Below are 21056 nucleotides of genomic sequence, written 5' to 3' on the forward strand. Positions count from 1 at the left end.
TGTCCGCTTCAATGTCGCAGTCCCGCTAAAAATCGCTGATCGCCACCGGTGTCGTGATTGACAATAGATCTACATTGGGGGAACACTGTTTTTTATTTTTAATAAAGGAATGGTTAAAAACCTGTCTACTGTTTTTATTTATTTTGACACTTATTTGGTGAATGGGTAGGGGTACTATGTACCCCATACTCATTCACATGGGGGGGGGGGGGGACTGGGGGATTCCTATAAGCCCCCCGCCTTCAGACTCCCACAACCACAGCCCAGGGCTGTGGGGAAGAGACCACTGTTCCCGTCAACATGGGGACAAGGTGCTTTGGGGTGTGTGGGGGGGGGGGGGGGGACAACCCATTCAAGATAAAATGGAAATGAAAGGCAAAACATTTGTGTATAGATTTAAAAAAAAAAAAAAAAAAAAAAAAAAAGCATTATAAATACGCTTTTCCACCTTTTTATAACTGATCGTATTCCCTCTGTTCTCAGCTGCATAAGTAAGGAGCTGGGGGATGAGAAACAGCAGCACACTGTGCTTTCCAGTGAATGCCTGTGCAGCCGGTTGTCTGATCATTGAGTTCCCAGCACAGCTACAGAAATTACTATGCTGTGCTCTCATGCCTAGTATGGTCAGTTTTAATAGGAAAGCAGAGGGACTAGCAGGAACACCAAGGATTTCACACAATGGAAGCAAGATAAAGAGAACATGATACTTTTTCAAGTACATGGTACAGCAGGCCTATATCAGCAATATCAAATGTTGGGTTTACATATTCTTTAAAAATGGCTATAGCATGTTACTCGAGTGCTGGGGTTGCTGATATCACACCTACAAGATGGCAACACCAGCAGGGCTCTTTTACAGATAAATAACATGCACAAAATATGTTAAATTCACATAGAATATTATAGGAAGGATTTTTTTGTTGAAACTAAATAGTCTGGATGCAGGTTCTCTTTAAATGAATAGCAAAACATTTTATAGGTGTGAAAATTTGCACGTCAGAGAATATTACATTAAAATGGTCTTTCTGTATGGCGTAGAGTAACATACTGTATCTGCTTAGATTGGGTGATTATCTTCAGTGTGAACACAGATCAGAGGGCTATGTACTAAGGAACAACCGATTATTGGCAAAGCCAATATATTGAGGGCCGATATGCACTTTCCCTGATATATCGGAATCTGCCACCAAGGTGGCCAATATTACCGATATTTCGTAAAGTGCTTGTACCAGAGTGAGGTACCGGCGTCCATAGCCAACGGTCGGCTGTCCTGTAATGACAACCGATGTGGCTGAGAAGCCCCGCTCGGCTGTCATTACAAGGAGCGGGAGGGGACGTCCCACCTCCTCCCGCTGCCTTCTGCGGCTCGCCTGGGTCTCCCGTCCCCCCGGGAGACCCAGGCAACCAGCCTGAACAGCCGCCTAAGACCTGATCAAAGCCGCATTTGGCTCTGATCGGGTCTCCATGCAAAAACCCAGAAGTGATGTCATGACATCACTTCCAGGTACGGGCGCCAGATTAAAAAAAATGACAGCATTCAAAACAGCCAAACTTGGCGTTTTGAATGCTTTTAAGTGCACAGGAGGGGTTTGGGGTCTTTTAGAAACCCCAGATCCCTCCACAAGAGTACCTGTCAAGTCAAAATTTGTTTAAAAAATGATCAAAATATCGGTATCAGCAATGAAAAAACGATATCGGTGGATCACTACTATGTACAGTAATTATTTTCAGTATTTTGTCATGTAAACATGCACAACAGTTTCCTATTGCCAATAAGGGAATCAAAAAGGGCACAGGCAATTTTTTTTTATAGATATTTATTTTTATGTACAATTGTATTTTCTGTTGAACAAATTCAAAATGGTTTAATAATATATAAAAATGACAGACATGATTGGTCCAGACCTAGGCCAGCCAAGGGAAACATAGATGTATTGGCAACACTTACAGCTAGACCATGATGGAAAGGATTACAAATAACATTTTAATCAACAGTAGACTTACTCACATTTTTGCATTCAAATAGTTAGCATTGGCGAGCGCTTGTGATCCAGGATTACTAAAGTTATACAATGGCCAAAAGGAAATATGAACAAGAACAGGTGAAAGGAACACTTTTATTGCTGCTCATTCACACGTCACAGATTGAACATACATTAGGCAGTTTGTTGGTCTTTAATCAACCACAATCGCCTCCCAGTGTCCAGTGACATCTCAAACGCGGTTGAAAAAAGTTTAGTGGTTGAAAGGCATCAAAACAGTCAGACACTGTATATGGTCAACAAAAGCAATCCAAAAACAGGTCCTTGCCTAGTCACTTCTGCCTAGTAGCACTAGGGTTGTTGGTTCAAATCCCAACCACGAAACTACCTGCTTAGAGTTTGCATGTTCTACCTGTGCCTGCGTGGGGTTTCCTCCAGGTACTCTGGTTTCCTCCTACACTCCAAAGACATGCTGGTATGGTTATTGCCTCCTGTCTAAAATTGGCTCTAGTATGGTATTCTAATGAACGCACCCAAGAAGGCTGCCTCACGGTCTGCCCCAAAAGTCGATAAAGTGCTTTGAGTCCCATGGGTAAAATTGCTATGGAAATATAAATTAATTAAAATAAACATTTATTGCACCTGTTGCCTGAACGACCCACTTTCCCTCTTAAGCAGCTCCGTTGGACTACTTGGCTTCTGTCAACCAATACCCAGATCCTGATGAAGTAACCTACCAATGGGTCACACCCCACTAGTCGGTATGTGTAAGTATGATGTGAGTTAGGGACCTTAGATTATAAGCTCCTTGAGGGCAGGGACTGATGTGAATGTACATTATATGTGTAAAGTGCTGCATACATTGATGGCACTATACAAGAACCTGTAAATAAATAAAATAATAAATTGTCTCATTGTAACCAACGTTCATTGTCTATTCTTTAAAATATTTTTTCAATAGATCTTCTAGCAAGTGGGAAATCTTTTAAATAATGCAATGTTACTAAAACATCCCCACGTGTCTTCATTTTTATATGCTGGGTTGGTCTTATAAACTGACATTTAAACACACTCTTACCTCCGGATTGGCAGGATGGGTTGCTTTTCCTTTGGGTCGCCCTTTGTTATCCTCTACTGGCATCTGACTTCTCTTCAGTAAAAGTAAGGACTTGTCTGGGGACTATAAATCAAACAGAAAATGATGTGTTCAACTGCAATACAAATAAAACTGCAAAAACACGCACACACACACACACACACACACACACACACACACACACGATTAAACAGAGAGATCTCAATTGTGATACGAAAAGCGATGTACAAAGTGCAACAACCCATGGCACACATAACAGCCATCTGAGATTTTTAGCTCTCGCTAATTAAGCAAAACAGTGAAAATAGACCAACAAGGTGGTTGAACAGAAGTGAATCAGTAGATCAACTTCTGTTCAACCACAGCGGCCCTGCAGAGATCAAAATTGGGCTGGTCCCTGCTGAACTAGCCGAATTTTATCCATGTATGGACCAGCAGCTTAACTGTCTCAGTGACATAATCAGTGAAGGGGATTCTTCCTAGCAGAGACAAAGACAGCAATTAAAACTTAACAGAGGTTCAAATTCTTCTGCACTCCACTTTAATACCAATTGGAAATAAAAGTACTTTCTACATACTATTTTAACTGAAGAAGCATACTCCAAGGAGTACTGCACTGAAATGACTCATTTTATTTATTTATTTTTTTTATTTGAGACTATATACTCACTGGGTTTTGAAACAGGACGGCCCATGTGCTATCTGATGACTTATAGTGTGACTCTTCAACGCGTTCCAGCTGTTTGGGTAAATTGTGGTTATTGCCATTTTCTAATTGGTTGAGAGTTGCTTGCTCCCTTGTCTCCTCCAGCCGATGTATGATGACTGTTGATGCAGGTTCTTTTACATCATCCTTAAAAATACATTTATATAAACAAAAAAGGAATGCAAAGGTAATATGGATAATACATGTTAAAACAAAAGCATAAGTATAGAAAATAAATAATTAAATCCTTACCTTAAGTGGAAAAATGACCTTCCATGGCCTGTGTGTTGCATCACAATATTCCCGTGGATGAACAAGCTGAAGCAAACTTGGCTGTCCGCTTTGCATTCTTGATGTTGTCTGTGCTGCGTGGTGACATCTCTGTGTTCCCACTTCCTGCTGTCTTTTCAGTCTTTCCTGTACCACAGTCAACAAAAAAACAAAAAGGTAATCTGATTTTTTTTCTACTCATTAGGAAATTACTACTGATGAATATGACAGTAATTAGTATAAAGTGAACCTGTGGCCAGGCTATGGACAGTTAGATATATTCCTGTTCTCAAAAAAAAGTTAAATACGTTTTAAAACAAGCCCTTACTGACCTCAGTAGCTGCAGGTACTCTAGAGCAACTGAGCTTCAAAAGGTCACAGCAGAAACACTGACGTTGTTCAAGTCAGTTCTCATAGCATATTGGGTAGGTGCAGCGTGGTGTGGTAGGCAGTAAGCACACAGTCCGATTTGCAAAGAATGATTTATTGAAAACAGCAAAGTACAAACAGGCCTGACAGGGAGGCTCACCCGACCAGTGTCATTTACAACCGTGTAGTGGGAAGGCAGCAGTTTGAAGACTCAGGGATGCAGACAGTGTCCACTACGAGAAGCGGAGTACTGCCTGGCCAGTCCAACCCAAAGGGAAAGCTTCCTGAGAAGGTAGACCTAGTCCCTGCTCTCTCCCTACTCCACTGGAACTGTCCTGGCAGACAGAGTACCTGTCCCAACCCTAGCAACTGAAATAAAGCGTTTCAAACCCAGGGGTCAGAATCTTAAATAGACTCTGCTTGACCCAAGATAGCAGCCAGGGTCACATGGGGCATGTGCATCCAACTAAATCACTGCCCTGGGTGACCAAGGAAATCATAGCGAAACCCAGTTTCTCTCAACTTCCTCTCCCATCTGCATTGCCACTGTGGTCAAGCGCCACCTGCAGTGGAGAATACAGACTGCAGCTGCCTACAAGCAGCTTAGCTCACAGCGCTCCTCCCTTCCAGAGGTCCTGCTCTGTATTTACATTGGTGGCTAGAAAAATGAAGGCCCCTTGAACCGCCTTTAGGGAAAGGGAGCCTTGACTGCTGGAAGCATGGCATCACTGTGGGTGTGAACCTAAAAGAGAAGTTAAGTAGCTCCCTTGGGATTGGCTACAAAGACCTGAGGTGACTGGGTGGAGCCTGAACTCTAGGAAAAGGCTACGCTGGGGCACATCCAACTGCTCTGAGGAGATTCAGCTGTTACAAGAGTTGCCCATCCCCCCGCCCGTTGTGATGTTTTGTCACAGCTTTATTGGCGGTTTTGACCTTGCCAGCAATTGATGTTGCTTTATGGGCTATGCCCTCAAGTTAAATTCTGGGGTCAGTCTAATGTCTGTCTGGCACTGATGGTAAGGACAGGCCTCTTAGACTATGTAAGTTTATGTTTTATGGGTGCTCATGGTAGAACTGTGACTGGCATTGCCGGGTGCTCACAGTATAACCGTGACTGGCACTGTTTTGTACATTTGGAAAGTTGTTAAGTTCAATAAAGCTGTGACCTTGAGCTATTTCCAACTTAATCAGCTTCTGTGTCTTTTTGGGGGGCAAGGTATTGGTTTATTAGCTGCTTCTAAATAAGCCTAAGCTTCTCCGCAGTCATGGAAGGCTGCTGGAAAGCTGGGGCATGGTGAGCACAACTGCTGGAAGCATCAGCTTGTAGGACTTCAGTCCTTTTGCTGTGAATTTTGAGTATGAATTGTTATATGCCTCTATTGTGGATAAACATAGCTCTTTAAAATGTACTGCACACCTAAATCAACTGGTTTTAAATTTTACAGGTTCACTTTGTAGCAAATTTAATTTCTGATCTAATACTTACCAGTTCATTAGAAAGCAGATGCAAGCCCATTTTAGTAGGTCTAGGCTAACTGAAAAGCAGGGCATTGTTTTAAAATGAGGAGGTGTTCAATTCCTTGTACCAATACCCCAAAACAACATGGTCTACCCTCCAATATAATGTCATGCTGATCAACAGCACAGCTTACAGAAAGCTGAGCAGAGAATGATCCCTATGTATTATGGAAGTGTTTGGTTTCAGATCTACTCAATCCTGGTATGCCAATGAGCAAGAATGACCGCATATGACAGCCACAATTCAATAAATTGCTGGTGTCATCATTTATCTGAGCATTTGGTTCCAATTCATTAAAGATCTACTACTGGTGAACTACTAATGCATTCCACCCTGCAGCTTTGCAAAAATAGATATTTCTGGTACAAAGCATGGTCATTTTACAAATGAAGCAAAGGCTTTTAAAAAAATATGTTGTTATATCTGTTTTTTTTTTGTAAACACTAAAAAAAAAAAAAAAAAAAAAAAAAAATTATATTATATTATATATATATTATATTATATATATATATATATATTATATTATATTATATATATATATATATAGCCAGCAGGACAAGGACAATTTATATTGGTCTAATTGCACTACTGACATCACTAGCGATGAATTGCCAATACTAGCTATCGATTTCTATACATATGAAACAATTGTTTAAATATGGAAGGACATGGAGTGGTAATTAATTTCGCAAAATGTTCCAAATGTTCAAGGCTAATGCAATTACATGCTACTTGTGTACCTAACTCCATTGGGAGCCTTTTGTATAGCCGATAATCGCTACTGGTGGCACTTAATTGCTAACAGTTTCAGAAGTGTGACTTTGCTACTCAAGGTTGTCCTCGTGATCCTAGCCTTAGGAGTATCTTTACTGAAGCCTCTGCTATTGATATTCCTCCCATTCTGCATCTATCATCAATCACATTCATATTCCCTGGGCAGGTTGGAATTGGGTTGGTGGTTGTGAAATTTTTTTAATTGAAGCATTAGGTTTGCTGTATGTGAGGGTCAGCAAGACGTTCCAGGGGTGGTCCAACATCAGAAGCAAGATCACTGGATTAGAGGCAAAAGGGAATGAAGGTGGACTGATATAGCAGTTTCTGTAGGAAAAGCTGAATTACTAAGGCCATGTTGTCTTTATACATCAAGGCTCCCTCTCCAATTCTGATGACAGCGTACCTTTTACAAAATAACTTAAAATCTATTAAACGTTGAGTTTATTAGACCAAAGACTTGTAAAGAGAAAGTACAGCATCAGAGTGGAGTGAACATTGATTGAGGAGAACCTGCAGGACTGACAGTGCACTTTTACTTTACAAGATGATTGCCTTTATACTAATTAGCTGGCAAACAGGTGGAAACCTTGTATTGTGATGGACAGTTCACCAGCAAAGCTTTTAGGCGTTTGTGATATCCCCATTGCGGTCATAAATATTGATTCAGCCAACAAAATGGCTGCCTCCTCTGCATTAGCACAAACAACTAAAAATACAATGGTTTGTTGTATACAAATTAGCAATGTTAGCATTTCCCATAAGGTTTCATATAACTGAAACACAAATACCTCCAGAAAGCCAAGACATTAAAACAACATTGAAAGTACATACCTCCTGCTGTTGACATTTGGTTCCTTTGTTGACATTCTTGCTCTGAGAAGCCGAATGTCCTTGTATTGTGGGTTTCTGTAAGAAATGGTCAGCATGTCAGTAAACAGGCTGTGGGCTTCTTAAAAGAAATGACTGAAACCGTGCAAGATGAAGGTTAGACGAGCACAAGAAATTCAGTAAGTACATGGAGAAGAAACATCCACGATAAAAGCAGACTCGTCATGCAGATTTGTTAAACTTATAATCATACGACAGCAGAATCCCAGCACTTCCATTGCACGCTGACATTCATGGAGGCCATTATGATTTTATTCCACTGCTTGTGAAAATGCAATAGCAACCTACAGTGCCTATGACTTCCGGAACCAGATTTGTGTTTATTGATGCTCAGAGTAAAAAATTTTTGTCCATTTTCGAATAGGGAATGCCTGGGGTGTTCACAATTACAATAAAACTATGGTAACACCCACACTTCCTGCACCCCCATTCCATCCCTTTATGGCAGGGGTTAAGAGGGAGGATTACCCCATCCATCCATACCCTAAAAGTATTACAAAGCTGAGCCACTCTATCTCTTGTCTACTACTGGCATGTTATTCCAATATGGGAATGACTATCTGTAGGTCACAACATTTAAGATAACTTATCTATGAGAGTGGTCTCCAAACTGCGGCCCTTTGCTTGTCTTTATCTGGACCTTTGGACACCATTCCTCTCACTGATACACAAGACACAATTCTGCCAACAGACACCAACAATGGGGCACTATTGCTCACAAGGATACCAACAATGATGCACTATTCCCCCTCCTAATACCAAATGTTGCGATGTTTACGCCCAGGAAAATTTCCACTCCTGCCGGCCACAGTCTGATCCCCCTAAAGTCTGAAGGACATTAGAATGGCCCTTTGTTTAGAAAGTTTGGATGCCCCTAATATGCGAGATTTCAAGCTAAATTTTAAATATGTGGATGCTATGGATACACATGATTTTCACGGTTTTGTACAACATTTCTTAACCCCCTTTGCCTCGCCACCTCCCAGCTCCTTAGAAGGTTCTAAATGGGAGGCAGACACAGGCATTTTAATCATGCAACCGATTTGATTGGCTGTCACAGCGGTCACATGATCGCAAAGCTCCCGATCGTAAGTATGCATTGGGAACTTTCCAGTACCCTCAGGTTACTGTGTTGGGAGTGGGCTTTCAGCACAGTAATTTGTTTACACAGGGCCACCTATATATGTGGCTGCCTGGCATTAAAGCCCACCTGCCAAGAGGCCGCATATATGCATACGGCCAGTGTGAAGTGGTTAAGTGATGTATGGAGTGACAAAAATAAAATATGGCAATTATTAAAATATACCATGACCCCCATGGTCACCCAATTTGCCTGCTGGTGATATACACATTACTTTTGGGTATAGGAAAGCCTAGGACTATCAACCCTTCATCTCATGATGTAGTTCTGGGTGCAGGACCAATGCACAGGTTCCTATCACATGTTTGTTGACAGATTCAATCATTGCTGGTGAAAATGTAACTCATATCAGAAGAATCTTGAGCTAAGCCTTGTATTATTCAGGAGGAACGAACGATCACATTGCTACCCCCTACTAGAAAAAGGGGATCATTGTAAAACTAGCAAATAACGGTGTTATTTTACTAAATGCAAGGAAATCTTCCCTAGAGCTTTATGAATGTGGTGCAATTTCACTCTGCAAAAAATACCCAATTGCATGCAAGGAAAATAAAAGAAAAACAACATTTTTGCTTGCACTTGATTGGATGATAGAAGTTAGAAGCCAGCAGAGCTTCACCTCATTCACCAAGCGATGGATAAAATTCACCTGCAAAGTACAACTTCCCTCACAAATTTGATAGTCTATTTGCCTTTGGTAAATCAGACCCATTGCATTCTCTTTAGAGATTTGCTGCTTTTTGAGTGTGACCATCATCTAGTGCAGAGATCTTAGAAAAAGGAAACCAACATTAGCAGTCTGTGAAACAACATGGAGTTTGCTGAGCAGCTTCACACCCCAGTCTATAAAAAAATATGCCAGTGTACACATGCTGCCAAGCACTGCCAACAAAAAAGGAAACCTATTCCCTTTGTCCTTTACTAACTAGCATCGTCTCTGTATCTCAGTTTCCCTCTTTGAAGTGGACCGGTGAGTTGAATCAGCCATTGACCTGTTTAAAAACTCCAGTAGTAACAGCTCCCTATTGGCATTTCCAGCTCTTAGCCTTCTAATGACCAGGAAATACACACAGCCATGACAACAGGTCCTCACCTGGTGAAACCCATTTGTTAAATCAATGGTCATGTGTTGGCATGCCAGTATTTTAATGAATAAATGAGAAGCCCAAAAGAACTCAGGTTGAAAACTCCTATTTCTCAGGAGCCCTATACAGAAAAATAGCGTGATTCAGTCCACATACATCTATCCAATACCAAAAGACATTTTAGATGGAATTTTCAGATGTTCACTCTCTTTTTTTTATAGTTTCCCTCCTTTCATAGGTTTACAATTTTTTTAAAATCTTTATTAGAAAAAAAAAAAAGCCACAACAACCGTTGTTGCTCAGTCTCCTGAGATAAGCATGTGAAGTGTCTTAGGAAGCTTCAGAGCTATCTACAACACATGTGTCATTGAAACTTAGAAAAATAAATATGAAAAAAAAAAGGGTTAATATCCTCTTTAATTTTTTTGAAGTAATGCGATTGCCATGCACGGAGCACATACATGCACATTAGCTCATGTTACACTGCACTAGATCCATACAGGAAAACTCATGTTGAACAGAGCCAAAATAATGATCAGTATAAAAATGTGCTGACTGTATGACTGTCTTGCCAAACATTTAATGGACCTTCAATTTGTCTAGGTCTGCTGTTTTTTCAATCAATTAGGTGTCTTTGATCAGTAATTTAAGCTCTGATCAAGCAGCAATAACCAACCCAGTTAAATACAAAAGGAAACACAAGTGTCCATAAAGTACCTACTTACCACAATTCCTGCCGCCAAGAAAGAGGGAATACTCGCTTCATCTCATGACAACATTGCCTTTAGACTTGCCAAAGAATATATTTTGCCCAATTCACTAAGGGCGCGAAAATGAGTGCCCATATCTTCAGTTTGGACTGTTAATACGTGATTTTTTTTTTTTCACTGAAACTGCTGTGATGATGTCAAACGTTTTTTTTTTTTTTTGTGCACGCTAAACGTTCCTTTTATGGTTGACTTATCAGTTTCAGGTATTAAAGTGGGTTTTTAAGTATGATTATAGAAAGAAATTGGTAAAGATGCGCTGTCTCTTTAAATGAATAAAAAGTGTCTTTGTGCTGAAAAATTCATAAACTAAATGAATATATTAAAATATTCAAACATATGCATACACTTATTCATATACAGTATATATGTAAAAATTGGGCCCTCAGGTCAAGATTTAATCATGACATGTACAGTATACATGTTCCTTTTCTTCTTCAGATCAATTTTGATACAATACTAGACTGGCAGATCCAGCAGGAGTGGACCACAAAAGACCAGCATATATGTAGGTCACTTTTACAAAAAGTTTTGGTGAAACCGACGAATAAGATTGTATCATGGATATATTTTATGGAATATTTTACAGTATATTAGTATGTTTTTATAGAAAAAATGGGGAGGTATATGGCACTGCCTGTGAATCACTTACTAGTAGTCAGCATAAACCTAGATAAAGTGTCATGGTGCAATATCCTTAAAAATATATAAAAAATATATAGCTCCTTTGGAAATTTGATAAAATGTGAATGGTGATAGTGATATGGGAATAAATAATGATGTGCAGTGCAAATAAGGTGCTAAAGTGCTCTATTTTCAATCCAGTGTCAAGACCTGGTATCTACAGTAACCATACTTGTTGCGATACTCTAAATCTCTGTGAAAAAGGTGCGATTATATAAATCGATAATAATGAATTTTAATATTCTCATGTGAAAAAAACCTATGGCTTTGTGCAGTGATGCAATATAGAGAATAAATGTAAATAGTGTTGCTAGATATATAAGTATAAGATAAAACATAAAATATAAAAAAATATAAAATACAAAAGTGTATAGGTGAAAATCCTCTATAGATCCTGCTCCTAGGTTGGACTAAGTAAAAAACAGTCTAAGAGATACACAGTATAAAATCAGCAGGGAACCACATATATAAAACCTAGAAATTAAAAAGTAGCAGAAATTTGTATCAGAAATATCCCACAAATATTATATTAAAAATCTATAGCCCAAAAGAAACAGTCCAATCAATTTCTTTCAAGTATATTACAAACATTTTTTTTTTTCAGTTTCTCATTTCCGGGACGCCGTGCGTTCTACAGACCAGATATGCGTTCCAACCAGGCGGATGTGATGTGATTACGCTCTACGCGTTTCGTCTGTCCGACGTCATCAGGACAGATATATACTCTTTACTATACATCTTAGGATTATAGTTATAGAGGTAGGCTGCAGCCGGTTACATTTTGGTTCTATTATATTCTAAGCGCTGATTTTTTTTATATATATATATATATATATATAGTATGTTTTTATACTTAATTGAATAAAGGAAGTATATTTTTTAAAAGTTGTGTCTCAAAAATCCCATCTTTCACAATATGTTATTGTATGTATAAACACATAAAGTGTTACAAAGTGCCCCAGTGCAAATTTACCACTTTCCGCCCACGATATAGCTGAAAGATGGACTCGGCTGATCACAGAACAGGGAATGGACTCGGCTCACATCACATCAGGTCCTTTACCACGTGATCAGCTGTCAGCCAATGACAGCTGATCACAGAAGTAAATAGAAGCCAGTTATCAGCTTTTTTTCTCCTCTCGATTACGGTGAGGAGAAAAGCAAAAAGCCGGTAACCAGCTTCTGTTACAGGGACATTGGTCCCAAAAATTGCTGCTAATCAGTGCGGCCAATCAGTGCCACCTATTAGAGCCCATCAGTGCTGCCAATCAGTGCCCATCAGTGTCTTATCAGAGCCACCTATCAGTGTTGCCAATCAGTGCATTATCATAACTGTCACCCATCAGTGCTGCTTTTCAGTGCCGCCTCATCAGCACACATCAGTGAAGGAGGTAAAAAAAAATGACCTGTTTGCAAAATTTTAGAACTACTCTACCACCCAGAGCCAGGAATGAACTTATGTTGCTCAAGAAAACAATACATTTATATGAATAGGTGTATGCATACATTTGAATATTTACATATATTAATATTAAACTGGATTTTTTATAGAGTCAACAGTTTGCACGGCGCTTTACAACGCGAGTCTCGCTCCATAAATACCTGCACTCAATTCTCTCATCTCTTTGATGTTACCTTTCACGTTGCTGGTTCCGCACGTCAGGACACCGACACTGCCATGAGGTTTCCTACACCGTGGTAGTCCGCACAACACTTCTATGGAAAATTAAAATTTTCCCCCAATTGGGCACTGGTTTTTGCCATGATTTTTCGAAGGTTACTGCTATCTGATTGCTTCATTCCTGGTACACTTGCTTTCACTGGTTTCATTTCAGCATTGGTATGTTACCAAAATATTGTGTTTTTTGCAAAAGGATTTCTTCTCATCTGCCTTTCCATGCTACTACGATTCGAATGTTCTACACAGTATTGTTTAGTCTAACACAATCACTGTTATTTCCTTTTCTCTTTAGCTTCAACCTCCCTGAGCTCTTTTCTAAACATTTATCAAATTATGAATAAGTCAATATTTTCATACAGTGAATTTTTCATTACTTAAGATAGTTATACATCATATTTACACATCCACATCTCACTTATCTCTTACTTTTTGGTTATGTCCGTAGTAGCCACCGCGCTTTAGGTTCCATTAGATACGTTCCTCAGTACATACGATTTACACCTTGTGGACATGTTGTAACATATTTAAGGTACTGTTTGTCAAATATCCAGCGGCAGCTACAATACTCTTGCTTAACTACTTAAGCCCCGGAAGATTTTACCCCCTTCCTGACCAGGGGGTATTTTGCGATTCGGCACCGCGTGACTTTAACGGACAATTGCGCGGTCGTGCGACGCTGTACCTAAACGAATTTGACATCCTTTTTTTCCCACAAACAGAGCTTTCTTTTGGTGGTATTTGATCACCTGTGCGATTTTTTGATCATGCGCTATAAACAAAAAAAGAGCGTCAATTTTGCAAAAATAACAATATTTTTCACATTTTTTTATATGAAATTCCCCAAAAAAAAAAAAATGTAAAAATCAAAATTTTTTAAGCATTTTCGGCCAATTTGTTTTATGCTACATATGTTTGGCAAAAAAAAAAAAAAAAAAATCGCAAAAAGCGTATTTTGATTGGTTTGGGCAAAAGTTATCGTGTTTACTAACAAAGGGAAAGATTTGTCATTTTTGTTGTTTTTTTTTAACGCGTAATGGCGGCAATCTGCGATTTTTCTGCGGTACTGCGACATTGCGGCGGACAGATCGGACCCTTGACTGACAGACTGACATTTTTGACACTTTTGGGGTTACCAGTGACATTTCTACAGTAATCAGTGCTATACATATGCACTGTTACTGTAAAATGACACTGGCGGTGAAGGGGTTAACTTTATTTGAGAGGGAGGGGTGGTGTGTGTCCCTAGGGGCGTGATTCTAACTGTAATTGGCTGTGGCTTGAGCTGTAGGAACAGTGATCAACGGTCCTACATAGTAGAACCGTATGATCACTGTTTCTACACAGGGGAGAATGACAGGCGGCTTGTTTACACAGCCAGCCAGCCTGCCTGCCTGCCTGCCTGCCTGCCTGCCTGCCTGCCTGCCTGCCTGCCTGCCTGCCTGCCTGCCTTTCTCCCTCTCCACTGACGATCGCCGAGTGACCGGCGGACATCGGGTCCACCGGTCACACGCGCGGGGGGGGGGGGGTCCGTGACCGAGCGGGAGGGCACCTCCGGCGGCGCGTGCGCGCTCCCCAGAGCCTCACAGGCTAGCGACTAGGGATGTAACGATATTACCGCTATCGCGGTATCGCGGTTGTTACTATGGCCCGATATCGTCGTGGTGGGTGCACGGTTGCAGGCGACAGAGCGGCCGCTGATCTCTGAGTATTCTGACTGGTCTGTCTCGTCGGCGGTCACTCACCTCTATGCTGCACTGCTACTGGCCGAGCCGAGGCGAGCGGCTGCCAGTTGGTTTGGAGCAGTGTGGGTGGGCGGGCTTGTGGGGCGCAGGCGGAGCCAGCGCACGAGAGCGGCGGAGTCGGACTCGGCGGAGCAGCTTCCTTCCAGGCAGGCACCACAGCGTGACAGCACGGCAAGACAGTCAGCAGCAGTGACACCGGACCGCCGGTGAGTTTATTATGTGTACTGCTGAATGACTAAAACTCCTAGCCTTTAAGCTGTCACAAGGCTGATCTGGATGCTGGCACCAAATGGAGGTCCTACCTGCCCCTATGGAATCGATCCTTTGATCACTGAGCTACTTAGATGTTGTTGCAAGGGTATGTGACAGGGGGCGCTCTTGATGGTGCCCACAGGCATTCTGAACAGAAGTTTGTACAGTATATAGCTCTCTCCCCGTAGTATGTCAAGGATTCGTTGAATAATCTTATGCCTGTGGCTTGGAATTTATTTTCATCGCTCGGCATATTGCAATGTTGTTTTGTAGCAGATTATAGAGAGATGTACAAAGACTTAAATGGTTTCCCTTTACTGGTTTGTCCACTTTCTCATGAAGTTGTAAACGGCTGCCATATGTGATCAGACATTCACAAGCTGCCTGCCTAACACTGGCAGGTGAAACCCAAAAGGAAAAGTTCTTTCAGGGTGAGTGATGGCATGGAAACAAGTAGAAATGGGCACTCGTTGACCTGCCTAGTTTTCCGATATTAACATTTTGAAATCTTTCGGGCAAATGGCTGAATAAAACTGGAGCCAAAGCAATGAAACAGTGGGTCCATGCATTTTTTCATATGAAAAGTGCACAGACATATTACTTCATTCAGAAAGTTTTTGTTATCATTGCTTATTTATATACAAAACACTATCGTGAGCTATTTAACAATACCGTGAGCTTTTCCACAATATCGCAATAAATATCGTACCGTGAGGTCAATATCGAAATTGTATCGTACCGTGAGATTTTGATATCGTTACATCCCTACTAGCGACGTAGACCTACGTCGCTCTGCCTGTGAGGGGCTGACTGCCGCAGTAAATCTACTGACGGCAGTCGGCAAGTGGTTAAACTGTATATTGGTGATAATTCACATATATTGTCTGGTTGATTAGACACTTGCACTGTGGGTAGATCTTGTTACTTAACCTAGGGCCCAGGTAACATATTGACCGGGCTGTGGTTTTCTTTTGTTTATTTCCCATAGTTCTTGTTTCTACATAACCACAGGACTTACAAGTCCGAGTTTCAGTGCAGTCAATACAGGTGGGCGTTTCCTCAACCCTTATAGTCACACATTATAATACAGTCAAAACTGTCGCTTCTTATCACATACACATCAATTTTGTTGTACATACATCATTTATCCTGTCACTTACGGTGTTACATCACTACAGTTGTCTCCCGTCACGCTTACAGGTACCTACGGATTGAGATGTTCGTTCTTTAACCACATCTGGACCGCAAAGTTTTACCCCCTTAATGACCAGGCCATTTTTTGCAATACGGCACTGTGTTACTTTAACTGACAATTGCGTGGTCGACGCTGTACCCAAATAAAATTGATGTCCTTTTTTCCCCCACAAATAGAGCTTTCTTTTGGTGGTATATGATCACCTGTGCGATTTTTAGCGCTATAAACAAAAAACACAAAAAAAGGAACAAGCGACAGCTCTAAAAAAAAAAAAAAAAAAAAAAAAAAAAAAAATATAAATAAATAAATATTATATATATATATATATATATATATATATATATATATATATATATATATATATATATATATATATATATATATATATATATATATATATATATATATATATATATATATATATATATTTTAAACATTCCTCTTAAAAAAAATCTATTTTTTTTTTATCATTTCATTATTTATCATTTTATCAAAGAAAATCCCAATAAGTGTATATTTTTTGGTTAGCGCAAAAGTTATTGCGTCTACAAACTAGGGGAAAGATTTAGGTCATTTATTTTTTTTTAAATTTATTTATTTTTTACTAGTAATGGCAGCGATCTTTAGCGGGACTGCAACATTGGGGTGGAAAGATAGGACTCCTAACTGACATTTTTTGAGGGGGGGGGGGGAGACCAGTGACATTACTACAAGCAAAGGGTTAAATGTGTCCCTAGGGGGTGCTTTACAACTGTGTGGGGGATGGACTTGCTGGATGAACTGAGAGACCTGCGTTGCTAAATAGGAGGAGCACAGGATCCCTGTATTCATCACTGGCAGAACAGCGGTCAGCAGTGTTTACATCGGCAGACCGCCACTCTGTCTCCATGGGGAACAATCACGGATGCCCGGCGGACATTGCATTCACCAGGCCTGCTGATTGGCTCCCCCTGTGGCCAATCAGTGCGCGTGTACCCCCACTGGCTGTCTCACAAAGCATGAACAGGTATGCTGTTTCATGGGACAGAGATGACCTGCCATCTAATAAATACGGCGGCTTGTAGGCAAGTGGTTAATTTACTTATTTGGTGGCAAGTCTCCTCATCCATTAACACATACGTCATGAGTTTACAACAGATCCTATTTTTAGGCAACTAAGGCCTGAGTTTACATTGTTAACTTGCCTGGTATGCCTCAGGAAACTTGGCCTCTATCACACTCAAGGACTGACACGCTTTCAGTCCTGTGCAACTCTAGTTTTCGTTTGCCAACTGACCCACGAGTCCGCTCGTTACACCACATAACTCACACTTGTACACTTTGGAAAAACGTTTATATATTCTAATATATATATATATATATATATATATATATATATATATATATATATATATATATGAAAAAAAGAGGTTGAAGGATTGTAAGAGGTGCATGAAAGTCAGCCAGCCCCCAGTCTGATGTACTCACCCTCCAGTCTGTCACCAACCAAATAAAACCTGTCTCTTGGTACAAAGAACAGGGGTTTAGTTGACACACAATTGCAAATGCATGTGAAAGCTGCAGAGCCACTTCACTGCACCCTGTTATATCTGCAGTCCTACACTCTTAATTTAGTGTCCTCACACTGGAGGCACATGGCCGCTAATGGGTGGATGGGGGGACAGGTATATATATATATATATATATATATATATATATATATATATATATATATATATATATATAATGTTCACAATAGATTTGTTCTTAGTTACATAGATCATGTCACAGGCTGTGTGGACATCGAATTAGCTGTCTCCATCCCACCATCTCATGCTGAGGGATCAGAACATGGTAGCCCTCTATGAGATCCTGGACCATCCCTAAGCTCATGACTGAGCTGCAGTGCTGGGGTATCTCGTACCCAGCTTTGGCTCATAAAACTATTATTCCCCAATGCACCAGGCACCAACGCTGAGCAAGTTACCTTATGCACGGTTGCCACATCCCTCTCACAAATTCACACTACCCTTAGCTCATTGGCAACCTCCTTGCTTGAGTTACGAGCCAGGGTAGAGGCATTGGAAAGGCACCCTCCATTTCCAGGACACCAGCAGTTCCCAAGACACCCAATGTCTCAGCCCCCGTGCCATTAGCTTCAGGTAAGGGCGCTAGTACTCTCTGTCACCCCCGGCTCTTTTCATACCAGTAAATATAAAGAAAGCTATTCTAGACAGTAAAGAGGTCAATTTAACCTCCCTCTTAATAGCTGCCCACGATATAGCCGGCAACAAGCCATACACGTGTGGTGATGTCTCCGTGCTGGTTAAGACCAGGGACCACAGGCTAAACCGTAAGCTCTCCACCACAGATTTTGTCCTTCCTTTTTAGTATTTTCAGGGATGTAATCTGCTCCGCAAACCCACATAGAAGGGAGGAGCTTGACCTGCAACCTGTTACTTACTCAAATAGACCCTCTGTTTTTTTCGGCACATCCCATTAAGGCCATAATAAAGGGGATTAAGAAGAGTAGTTCCCCTGCTTTGATCAGCAGGCTCCTTATTACCAGGCATATATTCTGCAACATTATTATTATACAGGATTTATATAGCACCAAGTACTAAGTGGGGCTCTCCCGAAGAGAGACCCCATGAGAGAGGGCGAACCAAGCCAGAAGGCCATATCCACCACCTCCCAAGACTTTCAGGGACAGGCCCAAGGACCTACATCCTACTAATCACGCTGTGCAAAATAAAGTGTACCGCCACAATAAAAAAAAAACACAAAACATGAGACACACAACACATAAAAGTGGGGAAAGGGATAGTGAAGAAGAAGTGCAAGGTTAGAGCCACATTGCAATACTATGGCAGGCCCTTTGGCCAGGAATAAAAAATTCCTCTGGTGCTGACTCCTGACCAAAAGGCCCGGCCCTAGAGGTAGGTGTGAAAAACGTGTGTAGGAAGTGAAGTGTCCTTGGTGCCCACAATCAGTGCCCATAGTGCTGCCAGTCAGTGCAAATCAGTGCCTGCTCATCTAGGCACTGATGGGCACTGAGTGTGGGCACTGATGGTGCTGCCCATCAGTGCTCATCAGTGCCGCCCAACAGTGTCCATCAGTGCCACCCGTCAGTGTCCATCAGTGCCACCCATCAGTGCCACCCATCAGTGCCACCTCTCAGTGCCACTCATCAGTGCCACCTCTCAGTGCCACCTCTCAGTGCTCAGCAGTGCCACCTCTCAGTGCGCATATTAGTACCTCCTCTCAGTGCCACCTCATCAGTGCCCATAAGTGCCACCTCATCAGTGCCCATAAGTGCCACCTCATCAGTGCAGCCTATCAGTGCCGCCTCATCAGCGCACATCAGTGAAGGAGAAAAATTTATTTATTTTCAAAATTTACTCAGAAAATAAGAAAAACTTTTTTTTCTTCAAAATTTTCTGTCTTTTTTCTTTTTTTTTTTGTAAGAAATAAAAACCCCAGAGGTGATTAAATACCACCAAAAGAAAGCTCTATTTGTGTGAAAAAAATGATAAAAATTTCATATGGGTACAGTGTAGCATGACCGCACAATTGTCATTCACAATGTGAGAGCGCTGAAAATTGGCCTGGGCAGGAAGGGGGTGAAAGTGCCCTGTAGGCAAGTGGTTAAGTTAGATAAAATATATAAAAGTATTCCACTCATAAAAGTGCCCAGCCTTGGCACCAATGTAAATAGCCTTATCAGGAGCTTGTACCATCGTGCACCGGATGTTTGGGCCAGACGTGACGTCAGAACGGACCCGGAAGTGATGGCATGCGTGGAGCCTCAGCTAGTTTCGCCAAGCATGCCTACTAATTTTCCTTGCACGGGTTTGGGTATTCTTTGCAAAGTGAAACTTCACCATATTCACTAAGCCCTGGAGCAAATACCCTTGCAAAGAGAACAGCCTATTTGTCTTAGTAAATCAACCACATTGACTATTTTAAAAAGGGTTGTAAAAGGTTCATTTTTTTTTCTAATAAAGAGAACAAACATGTTATACTGACCTACTCTATGCAAGGGTTTTGCACAGAGCAGCCTCATTTCTGCTTTTCTGGGGTCCCCCGTCGGTGCTCCTGGCCCCTCACATTCATTGGGTGCCCCCACGGAAAGCCATGTTCCTTGGGGGCACCCATGTGGGTGTGCTTCAAAGTCCTGCTGCTCCGTCCATTGACAAAGACAGCAGGACTTGGCCCTGCCCGGAGCCCATGTCACTTGATTTGATTGACAGCAGTGGGAGCCAATGGCTCCTGCTATAAATCCGTTCAATGAGGAGAGAGACAGCAGCTGGAGCAGCTGGGATCGTGCTCTTTGCTGGATCAAATCAGGCTCAGGGGGTCTGGGAGCAGCTGCAGCGAAGAAGGTTTTTCACCTTCATGCATAGATTGCATGAAGGTGAACAACCTTGGAGACTTACAATCACTTTAACCTTTATTACATACAAACATCCTGGCAAAGTGCATTCTATTTGTTTTATCTTGGGGGAGATTTACTAAGGCTGGCCATACATGGGTCGAATTTCGAACAAATTTTCTTTCGAAAATCTTATCTAAGAATTTTTTTTCGAATTTCACACCATTAGTGGGCCGCAGCAACAGCCGATTTTCGTGCGGTCATCGAATTTTAGTGATCTAGTGTGTTGGAAATTTTTTGTAAAAATTTTTTTTTAATCAATGATGGGAGAATCGTGCGAGAAATATAATCGAAAAGAAAAAATACAGGAAAGAAAATAAGAAGATTCCCAGCCACGAAAATTCTTTTGTGTAGCAATATAAGGTGAAATTGAAGGCTTGGTTGGTCAAATTTCAATGGTGGCACCATCGAATCACAACAAGCACAAAATTTCAGATTGTTTGAGGGCTAGTGAGGGGCAGGACCCCCACATGCTGCCAGTCTGCAAGGTA

At 41.2% G+C, this 21056-nt stretch overlaps 1 protein-coding gene across 3 annotated transcripts in view; it reads right to left on the reverse strand.

Moving 5' to 3' along the window:
• The window catches only part of TARS3 (threonyl-tRNA synthetase 3), a 103387-nt gene that overhangs the window by 70109 nt on the left and 12222 nt on the right, over positions 1-21056 (reverse strand). Inside the window, exons 2-5 of one of the 3 annotated variants that reach the window (XM_082253428.1) lie at positions 7548-7622; positions 4037-4201; positions 3749-3931; positions 3061-3162 (exon numbers count right to left, since the gene is read on the reverse strand). The exons of 1 other annotated variant lie outside the window; for it this stretch is intronic. In XM_082253428.1, the coding sequence (XP_082109554.1) occupies positions 3061-3162; positions 3749-3931; positions 4037-4201; positions 7548-7622 (525 nt within the window). The remainder of the gene's footprint in view (positions 1-3060; positions 3163-3748; positions 3932-4036; positions 4202-7547; positions 7623-21056) is intronic. One more of the 3 variants, XM_082253429.1, reaches the window with a different exon arrangement.

Source organism: Pelophylax lessonae, assembly GCF_965119305.1.
Source record: "Pelophylax lessonae genome assembly, chromosome: 4".
In the NCBI taxonomy this organism is placed as follows: Eukaryota; Metazoa; Chordata; class Amphibia; order Anura; family Ranidae; genus Pelophylax; species Pelophylax lessonae.